This window comes from Battus philenor, unplaced genomic scaffold (assembly GCF_028537555.1).
Source record: "Battus philenor isolate CCGP_79_NKW_IND1 unplaced genomic scaffold, ilBatPhil1.0.hap1 SCAF_14, whole genome shotgun sequence".
Lineage (NCBI taxonomy): Eukaryota > Metazoa > Arthropoda > Insecta > Lepidoptera > Papilionidae > Battus > Battus philenor.
This window is the reverse complement of record NW_027181676.1, coordinates 1,453,931-1,477,533: the sequence shown is the minus strand read 5'-3', so window position 1 is coordinate 1,477,533 and position 23,603 is coordinate 1,453,931. Positions and strand designations below refer to the sequence as shown.

General features: G+C 33.7%; 1 protein-coding gene across 1 annotated transcript in view; it reads right to left on the bottom strand.

Annotated features, from left to right (window-relative positions):
- The window catches only part of LOC137933726 (potassium channel subfamily K member 1-like), a 31,049-nt gene extending 11,300 nt beyond the window's left edge, over nucleotides 1-19,749 (bottom strand). Inside the window, exon 1 of the mRNA XM_068777754.1 lies at nucleotides 19,056-19,749. Coding sequence (XP_068633855.1) covers nucleotides 19,056-19,416 — 361 coding nt within the window. The 5' untranslated portion in view covers nucleotides 19,417-19,749. The remainder of the gene's footprint in view (nucleotides 1-19,055) is intronic.
- Nucleotides 19,750-23,603: the final 3,854 nt, after the last annotated feature.

The window sequence follows — 23,603 nt, the reverse complement described above, 5'->3', positions numbered from 1 at the left end:
AATCATATTAAAAAACCTGGTCGAATATATTATGAGCTGTTCTTTTGAGGCGCGTTAGTAAACCCCGTAAATTTATTATTTTATCTTCAGAGTTTTTATCTAATAAGGTTCTTTTAGAATTCTTCTCTTGACGTATGGTTGTTTTTATCAAATTATGTTCTTCTACAATTCTTCTATTGATGTACACAAGTTAAAATGGTTCGAAGAAGAAGAGAATGAATAAATATATTTCTCAGAGTGCTCTTTTTATTATACCGTAGAAAATAAGTAACAATGCCGTATCTGTAAGTTTTATTAGTCGATCATTCAAAGATTGATTCAAAAATCGTCAAGATGACAGCTCCTGCGCTGCCAGTATCAAACGACTCCTCACGACCTTTACGTCGTCGGTCTACCTAGTGGGAGAGGCTTGCCCACACCGCGTCTAAAAGCTCGTTGTCACCATTCCAGAACCTTCCGGCCCCAACTGCCATCGGTTGCCGATGTGCCACGCCCACTGCCGATTTACACAAGCAATTCCTCGAGCATGATTAGATCTCTCAGCGAAAAAAAATATGTACCCGTGTAAAGTCCCTATTTCCAACACGGTAGGAGAACATAATTCATAAAAACAAAATGGTCGCCGACCTTCGAATGTCATGGCACTTTAAGAAAAAAAATGTAAATTCAAGTATATAAATCTAACCGCACATAAACATAAAAAGTTATGAAATGTAAGATATACCTTAATAAATATATAAATAAATTAGTTGTACCGTTTGAATAATTAAATCACGGAACCCTAAAGTTAGTTCTCAAGAACACGCAACACTGCCGAGTTTCCACTGGTTCTGTCGCTCACGTAACATTCCCACCATCTTGAATTAGGTGGAAATTATAATCTGTTTTATTTATTTATTTAATCTTAAACATATCTATCAAGGCTTAGTGCTATAAACCTGATCCTCTCGTCAACCTTGTGTATAATAGATAATTTATGTAAAGATGTGTTTATAATAATATGTATCTATTTGAAAAGTTTCGACAGTATTCTTTTAAAGAAGTTTTCTTTTTAATTTTTAATAGTAGTGTAACGAATACACGATTGGTTACAAAGGTTGGGCTTTCAGAGATTCTGTCATATGTATTGACAGAAGAGCGTAGAATGGTTGGCTACTAGGATTGTAGCAACCGCAATACTTCAGCCGTCAGTGACGAATCGAAAAGGGGAATCCCACAGAAATATAATTCTAAATTAATTTTTAATACACTCTTTTACTTCGGATTTCGTTTTATCATTACCATACGACATACTGAACCTAGGGAGAATCCCACAGTATCTTAAAAGTAGCCCTTTAGATCGGGTTCACTATCTCTGTCCCACACTACCTATGTGACGTTTTGACAGTCGTTGTATTCCGTGCGACAGCGATAGCGCTCTACGAAGCCGAAATTAACCGACTGTCTCTTTCCAAAGGTCGATGTGCAATATTTATCGCCGGGAAATGTAAGTACTTCAATGTTATATTTTTTTTCCTACAAAATTTTTCAAAATTTTTCATGATATATTTGTGTTATTATCAAGTTGTTAGAAGGAAATGTGAAAATAATCTCCCAGTTCAAAGGGTTAGAGATTTTACACCGATTTATAGTACGTATATATAACTAATTAGTTTTGTTAAGTAAGTTTAATTAGTTGAGGGTAGATTTAAAAGTTATTTATCGTTGGAGCTGTGTCGTCTGTTTCGGTTCAAAGTTCTCTGTAACGTCACTGTATCCGTGAAACAATAAGAATTCACATGGAATATTTAGCGGACCACCTTGCAAGGTATTCTAACTCATTATACTCCTGAAATTACTGCCTTTGACGCAAACTTTGTGACGTTTTTTTTGTTGACTAAGCTGTTTATATATTTCGTTGTTAAAACTTCTGCCTAACAGTGTACGTTGGTTTATAAAACACAAGAGTATATTAACTGCGCAATATATGTGCGCCACAACGTAATTTCTCTTAATTATTTTGTAACGAGTACATGTTCAAAAAACCCTATGTGAAGGATTTTAAAAGCTATAATAAAGCTTGCTTTACCTTCGTTTTAGCCCATAGACGCCTTTTGCAAGGCGTACGCTTTCCTCAAAGATATCTATGGGGTGATATACAATAATCGCCATTGTGGTATTATAGTACGCTAAAGACGATATTACCCCTTCCTTTGGAAACTTGTTTCTAAGCAATGGTAATCATAATTAACTCTTAAATGCATGACTTTTATTTAAACTTTAAAAATATATATCTTGCAGATAAGTACATCACAATGCAGGGAAATATATATATGTTTTTTATAGTTATTTATTAAAAGCAACCTAATGTTGCAGATATACAACACTATGCATTTAATTTTAAGTGTAGTACTCATATGTTTAAGTGGTATATTGCAGTTTTTCATCATTGTGCCATTTAAGGGTTAATGCAATGCGTGAATCATATAAAATTGTATTCTGGGAATGGACTCCGCGACCTACGATCGTAAGTCTCAGTTCTCTACCACTGGGTTACCATTACTGTTTTGTACATATAATGTATTGAAAGTTTTTGTGGATATTTTGATTTAAATGATAATATATTATATAGTTTCTTTCAAATAAATTATATTATTGTAAAAAAATTAGATTAGATACAAGACGGGTGATTATGAAGATTTTCGGGTGTGTTCTATGCCTTGCAGTGCCTGTCTATGGCAACGATGACGACGTAAAAAAAAAATTTGACATAAATCAAAGACATCGATAAAGCGATAATTACTAATTAGTACACACACGTATTCCAATCGAGTCCGTATCAAATAAATAATGATAATTTCTTATCTATAATAAATTATTATTGAACGAGAAATGGAACGTCGTCGAGTTATCGCAATTAAATAATAAAGTTTCGTAATTTATACACAATAGCAATCAATAATAAGCGTCGGTAAATCACTAGGACGCTGTCGGCGTGTTTACGTTCCTGTCGCAAGAGCCGTGCAGGGGGTGTTGGCTCGATGGCCCGTTGACCTTTGCCTCTCGCGACTGACAATAGTCTTACGTCAAGCCGACAACGTCACAAAATGGCGGCGAGATTCAGAGAAATTTCCATGAAAACAAATGACGTTATTTTTGGAGAACTGAGGATAGAATATAAATTTAGACGTCATTAGATAACCGTTGGTGTTAAAGAAATTGTTGCCACGTGCAAAAGGTATAAAATATTTTTTTTTATCGTGTATAGTTTTAATACATATAATATTTAGAGATACTTAGTACTTTTTATATGGATATTTATGTGTTAATGAATTAAATCAAAATGGAGGCAACATCGATTTACTACTGCGTTCGAAAAGTAAGGTGAAATTGTCATTCCAAACTTCCGGGCATTAGAAAGGCAGGTTTTTTTTCCTAGGTTGGTAGAACTGTCTATATAATTTGCCATGCGTCTGTTTGTTGAAATGGTTGAAATATCATTTGACTCGGCCAAAATTATTTTGATTTGTTTTGTGTATCAAACAATCGAGTCCCTATTGATGCCAAAATAGCTCAATAAAAAAAAAAAAGATTCAAAATCTCGTCTCATATCATTCAGTAACCACCGTATACACCTGATTTGTCTTTGCGTGACTTCTATTCAGCAAATTCAAAAGTCCAATGCCGGGACGCCGTTTTGACACGACCAAAAGCCTTGAAGCCTATACCGGCTGGAGACTTTTCCGACTATTTCGAGGACTAGAAAAAGCTTTGGCAAAAGTGTGTTTTATCATATAGGGATTACTTTGAAGGCTATGAAATTGATCTGTAAGAATAAATAAATAATTTATATGTTATTTTACTAGCTGATCCCGCAAAAGTTGTTTTGCAAAAAAAAATTTTAATTTTTAATTTAAAAATAAGGGTTGATTGAAAAATAGATAGTAGCCGATTCTCAGACCTACTGAATACGCATATAAAATTTGATAAAAATCGGTCAAGCCGTTTCAAAGGAGTTCAAGTTCGAACACCGTGACACGAGAATTTTATATATCAGATTAGCAAATTCACCATACTTTTTAATAATAGTATTATTAATAATTTTAAAATCATTCTGTGAGTACCTTTACCACTAATAGCGATAGCGAAATCAATACGCATAAAATATATTTAGTTGAACTGTAGTTTATTGTAGAAATTTATTTAACTCTAAAATGAAATATCCCATAATTAAAGAAAAAAAAAGAGAGACCGCTTTTCCAACGTATGTAAGTTTCTCGTCGGCCGGTAGTTACGCTCATACGCCGCGTCTACCGATCGTGATCGCCACTCTAGAAGTTTTCGGTAGCACAGGCTATGTTCACCGCCCATTGCCACTTCTCTAAGCAATTCTTTCCGCTATACACACACACACACGCACGCACGCACACATACACGCACGCACGCACCCACATACACAAAGATACGCACGCACGCACGCACACACCCACAAAGACGCACGCACGCACGTACCCAAACGCACACATACAAAGACACGCACGCATGCACTCACACACAAAGACACGCACGCACGTACGTACCCAGACACACACACAATGCTATCCTCGCCTTTGGCTTGGGAAGTTACGAGCGCGTATTGTAAGACTGTGCTGAAGGACTTGCGAAAAATAGAGCAGGAGCGAAGGAAGCTGGCAGCCAGTTTATCAGAGAAAGCTGCGGCTAATTCCCCCCCGCGAAGTAATGCCTAGCGGCCATGCCGCGGGGACCAGGAATACCGAAGAAAGAGGATTGTTTTTAGTCGGTATTGACGCCTAGATCGAGTCCGACATACGGGGCACCAATATCAGGCCCTATGATACGTAAACGTATTTTTAAACCTCTACGAAAAAAAAAAGACACGCACGCATGCACTCACACACGCAGGCACGAACGCACCTCCCCCCCCCACACATGCAATAAAAAGTTAGAGCTATATTGCTAGACTTATTGAACGTTGTATTGGGGTGAGGAATCCAGAACGAGGTAGGGTCGGGCGACGAACCGCTACCCGGGCTCCGTACTGTGGGGTCAAGTGGGCAGAGATATTGCTCGGTGCATTGTTGCAGCGGGTATTCCAGTATCGCGTGACGTAATTGTTTGCCGTAACGTACTGTTATATACGTTACAATGTATTTTACTATGCGTTATAAAGTTCGAAATTCAAACGATTAACAACTGTCACGTATACCACCTAATATAAGAAATCAGGAAAAACGTTACAGTACCCGAATAAATATTGCATATCGACCTTAGGAAAGAGACAATCGGTTAACGGTTAAAGGTTAACTTAAAAAGAGGAATGTTTAAATTACCTGCTCCGCTAGTTACCACCATAAGTAAGAAAAGGACTAATATTTAGCCACTTCTGCACATGCAGTGGTAATCGTGCAACAAAGTGCACCGCCCGTCAGTCCGCTGATAAATGCGTATACGGTAAACAATGCTAATCACACAACTGCCACCGTTAAATCACTCTACACGTGTTTCAACCCTCCACGGAGCATCTTCAGGAGTTATGTTACACCGATTAGTGCTCATGTGTGTATGTATTCATTTGTGTTAACGTGCCATATGTGTATATGTCTCACAATTAAGGACCTAAGTAAAATAACTTTGAAGTTAGTTTTGATTAATTTACTTAAATAACTTGAATCAAAACCATGATATGATAAAAAAATCGCATGTTTGTCAAAACCTTGTGATATATTATTATACAAAAACACAATATATAAGTTATTCCCATTCCGAGCACTGTAATCCGAGTGATGAACACGTAATGTGTTAAATAGAAAAATACTACGTTTACGTAACGAATTTAACCAGTATAATATTGGACTAAAGTACCATGAACCGTGTTTTTAAATGCGAGAAACAACCTCAAACTTTGTTGCACTTAAAACCGGTTATATATTTAGCCTTTTTGGGTTTGGTCGTTGGCCAATGTTATTTAAAGAAACTAAACAATGACATTGAACTGCCTTACCTATATTAGGTTAAGTATAATGGGACCGGAAAGTAATGTCGCTTTAATTTAAATTCACACCACTATATTTTTAATAAGTTTTTATTTCTAATCAACAATATATTCGCCTTCGTTATCAACAACCTTTTGATATCTAGTATACAAATTTTCAAGGCGGTAAATCGGTTTTTCTGTAAAATATGTCCACAGAAACGATTTCACTTTTCGCTCTTCCAAATATATAAAAGGACGGAGTACTATACTAAAAATAAAACAACAGAGTAGATTAAAAATACTTGTTTCTGACTGTCAAATATTTGAGGTCAATAGAAACCAAAAAAGGGCGCGTTGTGATGTAATTAAAATATCTTGTGTTGAAATTGCGATGGAAAGGTGTAATAGCTAGACAATATACAGTATGATTGTTTATAGGTTTTAGATCTTTAAAGAGGAGAATATATATCTCTCATTTGCAGTAAATTAATATTTGATACATCCTAACGTTTTAAAAAATCTTATTATTATATATTAAAATTGATTATTGTTTACTATCTGTCGCTTAAGACTTTGTACTACCAGAAGTTATTGTCTTGTCGCATTACAATAGAAAAAAAATTTCGAATGATCACTTTATACAGTATGATTAGAAATAGATATAAAAGCTTTAATAACTTTAGTTCAACCTTTAAAGCTCTTACATATATAACCAAACAACATGTATTAAAAATAAATATAACATAAAAACTTACGTTGTAAGTTAAAGACGCAGCTAAAAATTCGATTTGAACTTGAAACATTCAAACCATAATGGAGGCATTTACCTTTCGTCTGCCGACATGTCTTTAGTTTTTTTTTTGGATGTTTTACTATAGTAATTTGACAAAAAAAATGTCAAATTGAAAAGTCATCGTATGTTTAGTTTTTTAACTTTTTTATGATCTTTTAATTAAAAATTATTGTATGTAACACAAGAAAACATTGCAATGGTGCCCTTTTCGTATTTGAATGGAATATTAACGTCTGCGAATTTGACGGAACTTTTACTACAGGCAGGGGATACTTTAAAGTCCTTACTCTACAGCTTATGTAGTTCGCAACTTTAGAACTCTATAATGGTCCCTAAAATGAGGAACTAGGTCAGTCAAACTAACCACTCCAGCCTATTGAGGTGCCACTTGTGTTGCCACTAGAGAACCTGACCCAACGGCCGACATTTGCACGTGCAATGTACCCCGCCAATTCAGACGAACAATTCTTCTAGGTTCTTCATGTCATTGGCAATTATTAACTATTTTTTTACGTAAATAATAATAAAATACGAGCAGCGGTATCCCGGCGGTATAGGAGTATGTACTTGGGATCGTAGATGGCGAGTCGATTACCGGAATACAATGTTATATAATTCACACTTTGTGCATTAATTATATATAATTGTCAAAGCTCACGAAAAAGTAAAAAAGGACCAATTTTTAGCCACAACACAGAGCGCTTATCGGTGTGACATGACTCCTGAAGATGCCCCGTGGAGGGGTGAAACACGTGTTGAGTAATTTGGCGGTGGCGGTTGTGTGATTCGCATTGTTTGCCGCATACGCATTTATCAGCGGGCTAGCGGGCGGTACATTTTATTGCACGACTACCACTGCATGTGCGGCAGTGGCTAAATATTGGTCCTTTTCTTACTTAGGATGGACTTCCGCGTGGTAACGCCTGATTCCATTAAATATCACAAAAAAGTGTTATGGCATATGAACAGCAGCGCCCTCTGCGTACCATAATACCAGATTGCGAACGTCAACCCGTCTGCCAAATGAGGCGATTATGGTATATCCCTCCATAGATATCTTTCAGAGGAGGCCTATGCTTTGTAGAGGGCGTCTTGAAGCTGAAACGAAGCCGATCAATCCTGTTTTGAATAAGGAATGAATACGTGCACACGTGGTAACTCATTTCCTCTCAATAATCGCGTATGCTTGCTGTGATTCGTAATCATTACTGTGTGTTCTGCAGAATGCGCTAGATCTTTGATCCCTGTTTGGTAATGTTTTTCTTTGTTTTGTTATTGTTTGAATTTGATTCATTAAGTGTTTTTAGTGAGATAGTTATAAGGTAACAATTGTTACTTATTTTATATTTCTAAGTTTGTACTTTCTTACTGCCTTTTGTTACTGTTTATCTTCAATAAAGAAAATAATAAATGATTTCTAAAATATATTTATATATTGTATATAGTATCTAGGTTGTTGGCTTTGCGATTGGATTCAGTATTCGGAAGATGAAATAATTAAAAAAAATGCACATGAAATGTTGGTTGATTATACGTTCATTAATCTCACCAGAATATGAGTATCCTTTCGTCATCATCCGATGCCTTTAACCAGGTCATCTGTTCACCTAATGGTATATTCTAATCCTACCCTCAAAGATCGATGCCTTTTGGCAGGACAGCTCTTCTAGATCGATTTTCGATCATCTTAACAAGTTCCAATGTCCACCTTGTGGTTGGACATCCATCATTGTGCTGTGCCGTTGTCTTTGCTCCAGAACTTCATGACCCCAATGTCCATTTAGTCTGTGGTCGATCAAACGCCTTATACAGTAATAACGTCGAATAAAATTATTCACGCCTTCACCTTTTCTTTAGTTGACATTTAAAAAAAAAACAAATGTATATTCTTTCAAAAAAAAAATCAAGACATTGTAATGTAAATTTAAATATATATTTATATGTAGTGTCATCTAAATTTCCAAGAAAGAAACTCAATAGGTATATATTGCAATCTTGATATAAAAAACAAGAGGCAGACAACACAAAAATACTTAGAGGACTTCTAAAACTAAAGATATTATCGTAATTCCACAGACAAAAAATATAACATATTTTTTTTCTTCATTCGTCGATGAAACATTAGAAATACAAAATGGCGGACGGAGCCTATTATAGCAAATACGTTTGCGATTCAATCCCGCAATAGCCGTCTACGTTAATATTGGTATAAAGCCACGTAACGTTCAAAGGCAAATATATTTTTGCAGATTGATTTCTGAGCGGCTTTGCCTACTGAATGGCGAATATACAGGGTGTCAATATACGGAAAATAGGGCAGGTGGTGCGTCAATATAGAAATCAAAATATCCGTGTTACGTTTTCATAAAATTATTGCCATTTGAAAAGTAATATCTAAAAAACACTCTAGGGTATTCATTCTGTTATGACTAAAAATGTGACTATGACTATGTCAGTTTTGAATGGCAAAAAATCATAGAAAAATAGTAGACAAGAAAATCATGAATGTCTTGTATTTCAAAACATAACTTGACCTTATAAAACAATTACAAATCAGATTAATTAGGTATCTTGTAAATAAAAAGGTAAAAATGAAATGTAAGCCAAACTGAATATTTGACAGCTAAAGTTCAATATAATATACCAGGGGTAGCCAAGCTCCTTGAAAGTTGGAACCATTGTTCGAAATTTGAAATTATCGCGAGCCACAATTTAATACGCATTTAAAACACAAACGAATATTTTTTCTTAATTATATTTATTGAAATTATATGACAAAAGTACAAAATATTTGTATTGAAGTCAGATATAATTGTACACGTATATGACAGCACTCCTAATAACATTAAGATGCCGGTTAGTTAATTATGATCGGTGTTTGGATTTCGTTAATTTTTGTGGAATAATAAAAATAATTATTCATACAGGTAATTTGTTTTGATTTCCCAGGAGCTGACATAGGTTATATATATTTAAATATTGAAATCAAACAATCGGAACCAAAAATAATCGTTCGTAGCTCGCGAGCCGCAGTTGGGCACCCCTGTAATAGCTATGAAATATATACAAATTCAAACAGAGAGGTCAAACAACGAATGTATATGACACTAATCGTACGTGTTATAAAGATAAAAGATAAAATTAATTTATTCAACATTGAAACTTTTAACAGAACTTTTATTGATCGCCACCTTACTTTTATTAATATATTTTATATTTGACTCTGCTTATCATGGTATAACAGTTAGTTGGGTTGAAAAAACAGAAAGAAACTTCACAAGTTGATGTCGTACGATAATATAATTTTAAATGACGAAATAATAAATTTAAAGTACCTTTTAAAATGAATTCTTGTATTTTGTAATCTGTTTGATATGTTTCGACTTATCAGTAAGTTAAAAAAAAATCGTTTATTGTGTGATCAACAACAAACTGTTTATTATTGTATGTATGTGTATAGAAATATTTATACCAGGTATTCAGATAAATATCTCAACTTTTAAATCGACCCTCAAAATCTATTTCACGACGATATCTAATTACACTGTTTGTAAAAGAAATCTAATAAAGCTGTCAAGATACTTTTAATCACAAAGAGTATGATGTATTTAACTTATAAAATAACTGCATCATCAGAGTGTAATATACATATATGTATATATTTCTACGTTCTAATAATAATATATAAAAGCGGCTATTTTCGCCAACAAACTGCGTATGCAGTTTGACGATTTTTTTTTGTGTCGCCAAGCATTTTATGGAAGAGGCAGGGTTGTGTAGCCGCAGAAAATGGCCGCTCGGGTCTTTTCGGCGGATTCGTGGATGCTCGTGATTTTATTATAACACGTAGGAAGCTCAGCTTGACCCGCAAGAGTTAATTTATCAGGCTACCGCTATTAAAACGAATATGCGAATTAGTTCCCATAATTTTGACTACAGGCATTAAAGACCAGCGTGTAGGATATCCTATGAGAGAAAAAAAATTATAGTCCATAGCATATACTTTAATTGGCTAAACCATACGATTATTGTATGAAAGCCATATTGAACCTATACAATGATTGGAAATAGGTCTAAAATAGGAAAGGGTTTCTACACGTATATCAAATCACTTTATACATAATTTATATATATTTATTCTTATACTAACCATATTAAACAACGTAATGATAATTAGTTTTTTTTTTCGTAATTAAATTTAGCAAAGATTAAATTGGTTTTGACAGATGTCAAATGGAACATATATGTCAATTTGTTTTTAATTACAAACGACAGCGACAATTTTTTTTCCGATTAAAAAGGTCGGTGTGATTGAAACTTTTTAAATCAAATTTACGTTGTCAGTGTTACACATAGTACACTACCAACCTAACCAACATTAGCTTTTGTATTACGAAATATTAAAAAATTTAAATAGGATAAAATTTTAATAACAGAAATGTGTAGTGAGTCCTGGAATGGAATCCTCAAGGAAAGGGAAGAAGTGGCCGCCTAAAGCAAACCTGGTGGCGGACGATCGCTGCAGAAGTGAAGGCAGCTGGAATGACGTGGAGCGAAGTAAAGCGCGAGGCTCAAGACCGTTCAGGATGGCGACGTACTGTGGACGCCCTCTGTTCCATCTTGGGGGCATAGGAATAAATGATGATGATGGTGTAGCGAGCGTTGGCAGCGCGTAAGCCTGAACAGTATTGTTATTACACTACAGCCTAGATAGAAGGCTTAAACACTCCATCATTTGGTCGGCATACTGCAAAGTACACAACCTGACGGATATCAATGTTCAAGTAGTATTGAACAAGCCATAAAGCACACAGAAAGGATGGTTGCTTGATCCTGGTGTGCCACAGACCAGCACAGTGCAGGTCACCCACGCACAAAATGGACAGCCTAAAGACTTTGGATTCAGGCCGCTACTCTCAGAAATTTCTAATAATATCAAATTAAAACAGTTTTTAATATTTAACCTGTATTACAATGTTGAAAATAATAAGCTGTGTTTTCCTGTGTTTTTTTTTTTTGCTATATACGTATACATATAAATACATAGCAAAAACAACATCAATCAACAAAAACATACAAGTATGTACTCGTATGTACATACACATATATATCCTAAAGTTTCCTAGACTTTTCATTTAATGTATTATAAAATGTTCCTATATTATATTTTGTGTCTCTTTCAAATAAATAATAAATGATGCTCCAGAAGTTTCCGGAAAAAAATAGTACGAAAAATTACCTAATACATCTGGATGTCGAGTCTTAAAGTCGTCCATAGCGCGAACTAATTCAATCCTCGTTTGGCTGTCCAGCGGACCTTCCAACATGGAGAATACAGACGCACCAATAGCCAAGAACAGCACATAGAAGAAGATGTACACTATCATGAGACACGTGGATCTCGCTTTGCCGAATATTCTAGAAGTTGCTAGAAGGGGATGAAATGGCGGATTCTCCTCTTCGTACAGAACTTCGCGCTCCACCGTCATCTTCTTCGGGTACGGGTATAGTCGACTGTGGACCGTCATATCATCTTCACTTTGTAATGAGCTTATAGTTCCATATGATTGAACTCGAGCGTATTTATCCATATTTTTGTATCTTCAAAATAAAAATGCTCAAAACTTCACAACTTTAAATTGATGCACTAAATTTTATTATCGTTTTTACCAAAATTATAAGTCCATCATTGATAATACAATATCGAGTTACACTCAACTATACTTAAAGAATCTTTTAGGATGATTGTTTTGAATGAACAAGGCCGATAATATAATGATTTCACCGAACGGCATATTGATTCATTGTATATACGAACTAATAATAATATTACGAAAACTATACCGTCTTACACACAACTGTCACGAAGTCCGAGACGCAACTGATCTTGCGTTTATTTCCCGCCTTCTTGAGCGGTAACTTTTTTTTTGATTGTCTATGCTTTGTTATATCATTCTGCCACTACAATATTTTTGTTACTGTTTATCTAAAAAAGGCGTGTGAAATCAAAATTCATAGTAAGTTGAAGTTAAAATAATTGCAACTACAAGTTGGATTAAGGCTACCAAGTGAACAAAAAACCAAGCCAAAATAAAAATAATTTATTTGTGTATTTTATGTAAAATGTATCATATTTTTAAAAATTATTTTATAAATATTTGGGCATTGTTATAACTATTGTGATGACAGCGGTTAATCTAATAATATTATTAATTCTATAACTAATAAATAACAGAAATGTGCACATGGTTAAATAAATACACATAATTTTATTTTATGCTATGAATTTAGGTGCGAGATTAATCACAATTATTTTGGCGCCATTCATTCTCGTGGCATTAATTATCTGTGCTAAATTTTGCTTTTTAATGCTTCGTCATTCCGTCACAGTTAGTCGCGAGTTTAGAAATAAATATTTAATTTATAGATTACAGATTTATAGTCCATTTAAGTGTGATAATTCATTATTAATGTCATAAGATTATTTTAATACTAATGTGTAATTGGTAAAAACTTATATTGAAATTAAAATAATATGAAACAATTATACTTTGAAGAAAAAAAACGTATTTAAATAAAAGCTACTAATGCAATAAAAATCGTAATTTCAGTGTATTAAAGAAATCTCACCTTCATTTGTTCAAACAACTCGAATAAAAGTTAAAAGGGGTTTTGTTGTAAAACTAGTGTATTAAACAGGGAAACCATTAACCCAACCAAAATTTACTTAATTCCATTATGTATTCAATTACACACTGCTAATGTACTCATTTACCTTTCACAGGGTTTAAATTGCTCGGTTTTTAGGGCAACTAACCAAAATTATTTTCAACAAAGTAGTAATACATTACATTAAGAATTTACCATAAAACATTTATCTTGGCTCGGTGGTCTCTCTGGTGTTCTGGAATCTGGCAAGTCTAGGTTATATGAGATTTGTAACCACTAGGAAATGAGGCGATTAGGTCATCTTTATATCGATTCAGAATTTTTGGCTGACCTTTTGATTTTTTATAAATTGATGTTACAACATATTACAGTCGAAGATAAATCCAGGCCTTTTAAATGTGTTCCTGGTGAAGGATGTTACATATACCGTGGACTGTTAGGAGAACCAGGACGACTGCTCATCACCATTTGCTACAAGCGGATTCTGGGTTACTTCATCACATAGCTCAGAGCCAAGAGTCTCGATTAGCTTGTTGTCGTAGAAAAAGTAGAAGGAAAGAGACCAAAATGGTCATCACCAATTAGATGGCCTGACTCTGTACGGCGTGTCGGATTTTACAATAACGGAAGGACTAACAATGACAGGTCATAGAGACCTGTGAAGGCCACTCGTCGAATCCGCGACCAGGACATTCCAGAAAAGGCGCGAAACGAAAATAAACGATCAAGAAGAAACAATCGAACGCTGTTATTTTTATGCTGATATTTTTAACTTTATAGTTGCTATTTACGTCCCTTAATTAAGAGCTATTTATTTGTTGCTATTTATAATTAACAGGCGTTATGAATACAGATTATATTATCATTTTTAGAAACAGTGAAAAAATTATTTTATTTACATTTATACTAAGTAAAACATCTAAAATATGTATTACTTCTTGATAATGTCGAATATACAAATCTTTACCGAGAAATTTCCATCTAGAAAAATAAATACGTGTTATTTATTCAAATGTAGAACAGTTATGTTAAAAATAAAAAGTAATAATACCATAGTTTTAGTAATTTTTTTGCGCATATCGTAAAAATTATTATTATTTGTCCGGTCACCGGGAGTTAGACATACCTAAATATATCTTTGGCACTATTCTTAGTCTGTGACAGTTCCCGCCGACGCAATGTCAATGTCAGGTGCACTTTTTTTTTCTACGATAGTGACATTAAATATTTCCGCCACACCTTAATAAATTTTATAATATCAATATTATTTATAGAATCACGACGCGTGTCAGATGTTATAAAAATATTTACGTTTATAGCAATAAATTAATATTTTTTGTTGTTATTTTATTTTATCTTCACTACGATACGAATGAACGAGTTTGTAGAAAAAAACGTAACGCGACGAGGTCGTTCACATTTAGTAACCACTATAAAGTTCAACCCTTCATAACGGTTTTTTTTTATCTACATTTACTAACAGATTAAATAAGCTTAAACTAATAGTGTTCTCTTATAGCCTGGTGATATCATCATCGCCATTTAAGCGGTAAGATGCTCGACTGTTGGATAAAGGCTTCTTTTAGATTCCCATTTCTGAAGGTATGAATGAAACTATACATGAGAACTTAACTCTATAGGCTTTTCAAAGCTTCATAAAATTAACTGATACCTGATTTGTAAGCAGCTATGTACGGTTTTCGGTAAAGACCGGTGTAATGGCTTTTATACTTATATAAATAAATGTACACATTTTTTTATTGGTCCCGTCATAGTTTGAGAACGAATTTATCGATTTCATTCGTTACTTTTGAACGTTCATGTCAAACTTGAATAATTTTAGAAATTATAAGTATGTAATGTGAAAAAATATAATGTGATCTACATTTTCCGTCAGCTAAATTCCGATGAAACTGCTCAAAGCCTGATGCGGGTAGCAGCGTAATTTCAATCACATCAAATGCATGATTAATTTTACTTAACCCTTCGTGTGCCAATATGGCGCATGTCAGTGTTAGGAACGATTTTTTACATGAAATATTATTGTTTATGATCCTGTGATCTGTTGTACATTCAGAGCAAGCGATTTTAAATTGTATTTTTAAGGTAATTCGGTATAATGACATTGCATTTTGACATTTGACATTTGACAGTTTGCTTTGAATTCGTCGCGTTTGACAGATCGCTTGGAATTTTAATTGTTTGACAGTTCACACATCGCAATTACTTTGTCATTTAAAAATTGCAATGTACGGTATTTAACGAACACAAAATTTTATATTTAATCAATAAATAACTTGATAATTCTGAAATATGTTACGATAATTTATTTTTTTTCTTTATAAATGCGACATGCTAATAACTTCTGGCAGCATAATGTCTGTTGATACAGTTAAACGCGATAAATTTAAAATGTTTTTAAAACAAAATGAACTAAAAAGATTTATATCAGTGTAAAGAATTTTCAAGTGAAAAAGCTTAAGAAAGACTGTGTTAATATCTGTGAAATTGATTACAAAAAAAAAACATTTCTGTGTTTGCTGTGCGCTCTTCTTGGGTATGTTTAGAACGTCCGTAACCATGTATGTATTTTATGTTGAAGAATGAAGCGTTAACACATAATTATTAACAAAAATAAATGAAACATTATCAAATAAGTACAACAAAAGAGTATAAATAAGAAAGACAATAGATAAATAAAAGTACAAAAATCAATGACTGGACATAAAATGTGGACAATTTTGATTATAAAAAAAAATCAAAGGACACGTGGCCAGTGACAGATTAAAAAACAATGCATCATCATTTAATGCAACTAGATAATAAAATTTAGTCAGTTATTTAAACAAGTGTATAAATATGACGATATTGTTCGGAGGATTGACCTTTGGTTCGTTTTGTGCCGTATCTTGACAGCTTCATTACATTTCTTGTACAAATAATGTAATTAGATGATGTCGTGAAATAGATTTTGAGGGTCGATTTAAAACTTCAGATATTTATCTAAATACCCGGTATAAATTTTTCTATACATATACAACAAAATACAATTTGCTGATCACAAAATAAACGACAATATTATTTAGCTTACAGATAAGTTAAAATATTAAAAAAGGTTACAAGTTACCACAATCAAATAAGATTAATTTTTTACTTTTTTTTTCAATTAATTTTTGGAGTTTTTTTTCCTGCTGTTCCCAGACAACTAGGTTTACTTGCGAAGCAGAGTATAGTCAAAAATAAAATAGTTAAAAAAAAAGTAAATTGACAATCAATAAGTGTTCTATTAAAAGTTCCAATGCTAATTAAATTAATTTTATCTTTTATCTTATCTTTAAGGTTCTCGAGTGGAGACCAAGGACCGATAAGCGCAGTGCAGGACGTGCATTAACGAGGACATATGACCTTGTTAATGTTCTTGGAACATGTTGGTTGCAAGTCGCTTCCAAACACTCCTATTGGAAATATATGGTTGCGGCCTGTGTTCAGCTGAGAACGTCCTATAACTGAATTGTTGATGGGCGCCTGGGCTCTAAGATTTCGTAAAACAGCCGTTAGTTCAGCACGTGAATGACTGGTTCCTCTGCTTCAAATTTATTTCTGATATTTTAATTTATTACTAATGACTGTTTTTCTCGACTTCCAGAGCTGAAGTGGAATCGGGGGTGGGGAGATGTGACGGTAGTACAATAAAATGCACTCTGTCATCCGTGACTAAGCGAAGTCATACTGCAATATGACAGATGTGGCGCTGTCAAAATAGATGACGTGATAACGCATAAAAGCAGTTCGAAATTTACAAAATAGCGTTATAGAAAACTTGCCAGTATTTATATTATAATATATGTAATTTGACATATATTTATTGATAATATGTATTTTATTCGGTACGACCGCCCCCAATATTACGTAGTGACTGTAAATTATTCAATTACATTAACTCGCTTCTGGTTTGTAATAAAAAACATTATAGCTAATTAAATATAAAAAATAAATAAAATTAGCGATTTTTATAATATAGCCAGTGATTTTAAATGCTTTATTCAAAACTTCTTGATTTGCTACAGTCACTCGATGATCATTAAAAATAAACAAATAATAATACATTTATAATGATGTTTATACAATTTGACGTTTGACAGATTTTTGCAAATGGCGGACAAGCATTGGCGCGAAAATCACGAAGGTATATATTTAATTTAAATTTATTATGTTGGTAATAAAGAATAAATGTAGAATTATCTCAATTTATTTAGTTTACATAAATGCTATGTTTACTTTGATACGAAACGGTTACGACATATTGACCGATGCTGATATGGAATAATCGATAAAACAGCCATTATAAATTATGTTTGATGAACACAACGACAGTCTGTTTGTCTGTAAGGTACATAGTAATCTTGTATTATGTTTGCATGCGTTTATAATTTATAATGCATACGACATACGATAGAGACATACCATTGTATACCACTGGTACGGTGTGTGACATTTGAGATTTAAAAAAAGTGTATGACGTCCATGTTTGCTCTGGACTCTTCGGATTTGAATGCGTTGGGTGCCTTTGTAAAACACAAACATACAAACTATTCATAATTATTATTTTTATAATGTATAACTAATTGAAAAGGAGACTTTATTCCGGTATTTTTTAACATTATTTTGCCCTTCCCTACTTTAGCCTTTTTAAAATTTTTACGCCCTCCTATATGACATATATTTTTTATATTATGCGAAGGAGCTAAACTTTGAATTGCCCGCCTTAACAATCGAATTGCCTTCCTGTTGGACGTGGGCCTAAAGCTACGAAACTTTATTCCTAAACATTGGACATAAATTAAAAATTATTTATAGTTACCTTAGTTTTTTGATTTTTGGCATTGGCACGAAATCTAGATCTAGTCGTACAGTAAATTTAAAATAAATAAAAAGTTATTACTATTACTAAAGAGTTCTGTTGCTCTGTAAAGTATTTATAGTGAAAATAATACATAAGAATGAACCTAAATGGAAAGAACGAACACAAAAATATCATAAAAAAATGATCACAAAAAAACATAAGATTTCTGTGTAGGCACGTCATCAGGGTGCCTTTAGAACCTTCAGGACCGTGTATATTAAGCTGAATGATGTCATTATAGAGTTCAATTTGAATTTCATTTATGTAAAATATACGTCCCGGCATTTGTTTGATCTATTTAGCCACTTTCGCACATGCAGTGGTAGTCGTGCAACAAAGTGCACCGCCCGCCAGCCCGCTGATAAATGCGTGTGCAGTAAAAAATGCGAATTACACAACTGCCACCGTTAAACCACTCAACACGTGTTTCACCCCTCCACGGGGCATCTTCAGGAGTTATGTTACACCGATTAGTGCCAAACACAGAGTACACAAGAAATCAACTTAATGATCTAGAGTAGAAAATTGTATAAGCAAATGTGTATTACTAAACGTAAATGGAATATCATCAGAAACACACCCACTCCTAGGTATAGGCCTCCCCCATACCTTTGACCTTATGTCGTCGGTGCAACTAGTAGGGGATCTACCCACATCGCATCTGCCGGCTAATGGTCAAGAATATTTCGATCTCAACGTATGAAAAATGTACATACCAACAATATTCGGGTAACGGGCCATGAAGTCTTGCTTCGCACGGATCACGCCCAGACGAATATCGTTCTCAAATGGTGTCTCCAGCGAAGAGAAGACGATAGCACCGGCCACCATGTACAGCACGTAGAAGCACAGAAACAGTGCCATCAGACACGTGAACCTTGCCTTCCCGAAGATCCTTGTGGTAGCGAACAGAGGCTGAAAAGGTGGATGCTCCTCCTCGTAAAGGATTTCCCGTTCCACCACCATCTTCTTTGGGTATGGGAACAGCTGGCTGTGTACAGTCATGTCGTCCTCGCTTCTCGAGGAGCTCATGCTTCCATAGGATTGGACCCGAGTGTACTTCGGATTCTCCAACATTTTGTATGTATCAACGAACACCTTACGAATACACTAAATACAAACTTTGAGGGTATATATTGAAGTGAATAGCAAAATGGTGATTAAGTCTAAAAGTGGATTGGGACGTTAGGAGTTCGTCACCAGAGCGCCGCGGTGAAGAACCTCGCGGGCAGCGTCTTCGGTCAACTGTACTTGAAGAATCTTTTCGGATGATTCGTCTCAAAGAACAAAGCGAACACTTTTATAAATATACTAATGTGGTATTCAGACATTTTCGTGCATTGTACAAAATGGCTTCACTGTGACATAGGCTAATCGTCTGTCCGAGTTACGTGTGGTAGGCTTAAGATTCGTCCGACAACTGCGCGTGCGCTGGTTGTCGGTACACGATTAAGATATCAATAAGGGTTCGTTCGCACTGTGTGTTTATTGATGACAATAAATATTTTTTTATACACATTAATTACGTTGCTGTTATTTTTAATTTATTACTACAATATACTCTTCTTAGAATAGATAAAGACTACTTTAATAATTGATGCATAAAAAACATAATTTTCTATTAAAGATTGGGTAGTAGATAAACCTGGGTTTAATATCACGTTGATTTTCAGGTGACAAATAGAAGAATTACAAAAGGAATGTAAAATAGATGCTGAAAGAATAAATATCACGTTTCTTGCCAGATTATTCTTGATGGAGTTCTTTGAGATCAACGTTCTGAATTTTACTGTAGTATACCAGGAAAATTGGAACCAATAGTACTATTTAAAAATATATAATTAAATGTACCGTAGTCTCAAGAAAAGATAATTAGTTTTATTGTTTTAATGAACATATATCCATGGTTAGATAATGTCTAAGCCAAATTAAATGGTGTAAGAAATGTGTTAAGATTGCGTTTCTATCAAAACCCAAGATTGGTGAAGGAGAAAGCCTTCTTTCCTCATATTTATTTATATTTGGACATTTCAAATTTTTATTTTTATTTTGGGGACCTCTAGTTCTCTTCTACTTTCTTACTTCTACAACCAAAGATTTTTATTTCACTCTTTCCTTTCATTACCTTCTATTCTTCACAATCTCCATTTTTCATCACATTCAAATCGTCACCTGTGCATCACCTTACTTCCTTCATCTGTTTCCTAAATCACAGTTTGCTACATTATCACAGTTTCGACTAAATTTTTTGACTTTAATTATATTTTACTATTTGTTGTAATTTTTATAATTAGTTTTATTTTTATACAATTGTAGTTAGTCCTCTTAGATGGAAGGACATTATCTAAAAGACAAAACTTTTCTTATGACCCTATATGTGGAGCATCTCGTTTCTCTAAACTTTATTTAATTTCACACGGACTTTGACATCAATAAGTTTTACAGTTCTGTTTTATTTATTTTTCTTCTTACTTCCTTCACATTTTGTTTGATTCTTATTGCTTTTACATCCCTTGTATGCATCGTCTTCCATCCATCGCCACATTTCTTACAATTACATAATTTTATATTATCTATTTTCTATATAATTTCTTTAATAGTTATCATTTGATTTCTCTTCTTTTATATATTATAAGCTCTGCTTGGAATACAGTTTAGAAGTAACAACTTAATTATGGACTTTGATGCCTTTTCCATCGTAATATTTAGTAGGTATAAAATGTACTATAGTATCTTACAACTTTTGTCAGTTTTAATGAATATTTATATCGCCAAAGTTGGTCCAATAAAATAAAAGTACACCTATTCCCCGATTTACACGGTAGATATGTTCCTGAGAAAAACGTGTAAATCGAAAATTAAAAAATTTCAAGACAAAACCGTGTAAATCGAAAATTTTGCAGAAAATCCATAATTTTACTATTTAACAGTTGTGATTTTTTTTCAATATTTTTAGCTGTACGCAGAAATAAAAATATAATGCATTGACAAGTTAAAATATTTAATATATTACGGCTTTAATCACAGCCGTTAAATTATAATGATTTAAATTATGCACTCACTCGTAATTTAAGAATATGGAAAATTAAATCTTTCTGAAACTGTGAAACTTTCAACTCAAATTCAATTTTTCGTAGATAAAACTTTAATTTTATGCGAAGAAATACAGACACAGTGTGCGTGTGCAGCAAATCAGCACATAAGCTCGGGATTACCCTTGAAATGTCATACTTATTTGGAAAATCGTGTAAGAACCAAAACGTGTAAAAAAAGTTTTGTGTAAATCGGGGAGTAGGTGTATGATCTTTTGTTTAGGAGACACCTCCTTGCATCCTTATCCTCCTTGCTGCCGATCCTGATCTCTTAGATACGGAGAAACTATATTATTCAGCTCAAACTGTTACTAAGAACTACTAACTCTTAGGCCTTTAGTACTTTTACTATCAACACAGGGATATCAGTTACAATAATAGTTTATTGACTAAATTCTCTTATTTCAATACTCTACTCCCTTCCATCATTACGACATCCATCCATTCATCTTTTGTTCGTCTCAGTTTCTTGCACTCCATTTCATTCTTTGTATTTCTTCGTATCAATATATTTAGAGTTCATTAAAAATACTTTATTAACACAAATTTATTACAACGCGGACGAAACGCTACGTTTGAATTAGACCTTATACTTTCATAACTATACATCGATTTTTTTAATAAAATTAATGTCATTTCTACCCGCTTTGCAGATTTCTACTATATAGAACAATTAAAATCGATTTTAGGATGATCGATGAATCGATGTCTATTCAAAACGAAGTTTCAAATGCTGTTGCTTGATAAGCTGACACGATCATCACCATAATTCGATTTTATTATTTATTATATTCATATAAACAGTATATAATTATAGTACGTAGTAACCATTAGTATATTAATAAAATTGGTTTCTTTTATCTTAGCGTTTATTTTTTATTTGACTTTTTTAATTTTGTTGTTTTTTATGATATTTTTCTGTGTTACCTACCTTCGTTATTTTATCTGTGCACCGTCACAGTGTAAAATTCCTACGATATTAATCTCGCTGTGATAAAAAAAATAAATAACATTCTCTTGTATTGTTAAATACGTATATTATTAAAAATACATTTAAATAAGTTGTTACTCTAGTTATAAAGTTTTGACATAAAAAATAATTAAGTTCGTATTGAACCGTGTAAACTTACTTGTATTAGTGCTAGCATTTATTAAAAATAATATATATAGATAACAATTAAAGGCAATTATTAAATTGACAAGAACATTAGATCAAATTTAGTGAATAGTTACAAAAACGGTGATACAAGAACATTGATTGTCAATCTTCTTTTGACTACCGCTTTCTTTACAAGAAAAATAAATTTCAATGCATCGTATATATTAGTTAATTATGTCAAATATATCGTTTTGTCTGTTCGTTTAATGATCTATCATTATCATTATTACACGCCCGCTACTGGATATAGGCCTCTTCGTTTTAGGTTGTCGGTGTTACATTATATCATCGTAAGCGGCGCATCGAAAAGGGGAATTTTACAGAAATATAATTCTTTATATACATCGGGCGAAAGAGAGCGCTCTACAATTCTCCTCGACTATTTGGCTGACGATTTTAATTGGTTAAACAATGTTTTCATAGTTTTAAATCAGTATAAATATGGGATAAGCTGAATAAATATACACACTTCTACTTTAAGCTTCATGTCGTTATTACCTCAAGACATACCGTCCTTAGTAAGAATACACAAGGCCATAGACGCCCACTGCAAGGTATAGGTTTCCCCCAAAGATATCTGTGGTGGGATATACCATAATCGCCACGCTTGGAAGGCAGGTTGGCGATTGCAGTGTGGTATTATGGTACGCAGAGGACGCTGCCGCCTATCCACTGGAAACTTGTTTGTGAGTGGTGGTATTCCTATATAATTAATGCACAAAGTGTGATTTATAAGATTGTATCCTGGAAATCGAACCCACTACCTATGATCGCAAGTCCCAAGCATCACTAATCAATGATTAATTAGTTTATACTTAATATTTAATATTGCAGTAGCAGTAAGCAAGTCCCACGTACAAAAATTATCACTGCTGACATCGATAGCTTCTGAAGTGGACACCACGAACAGGAAAGCACAACGTATGACCTATTCGCAAGGTAAAGACACCCTTGGTGAGGTTGACGAAAGGCGCTTGATTTAGGCCCCTTCTAAAAGGTCCTATTGGAAATCT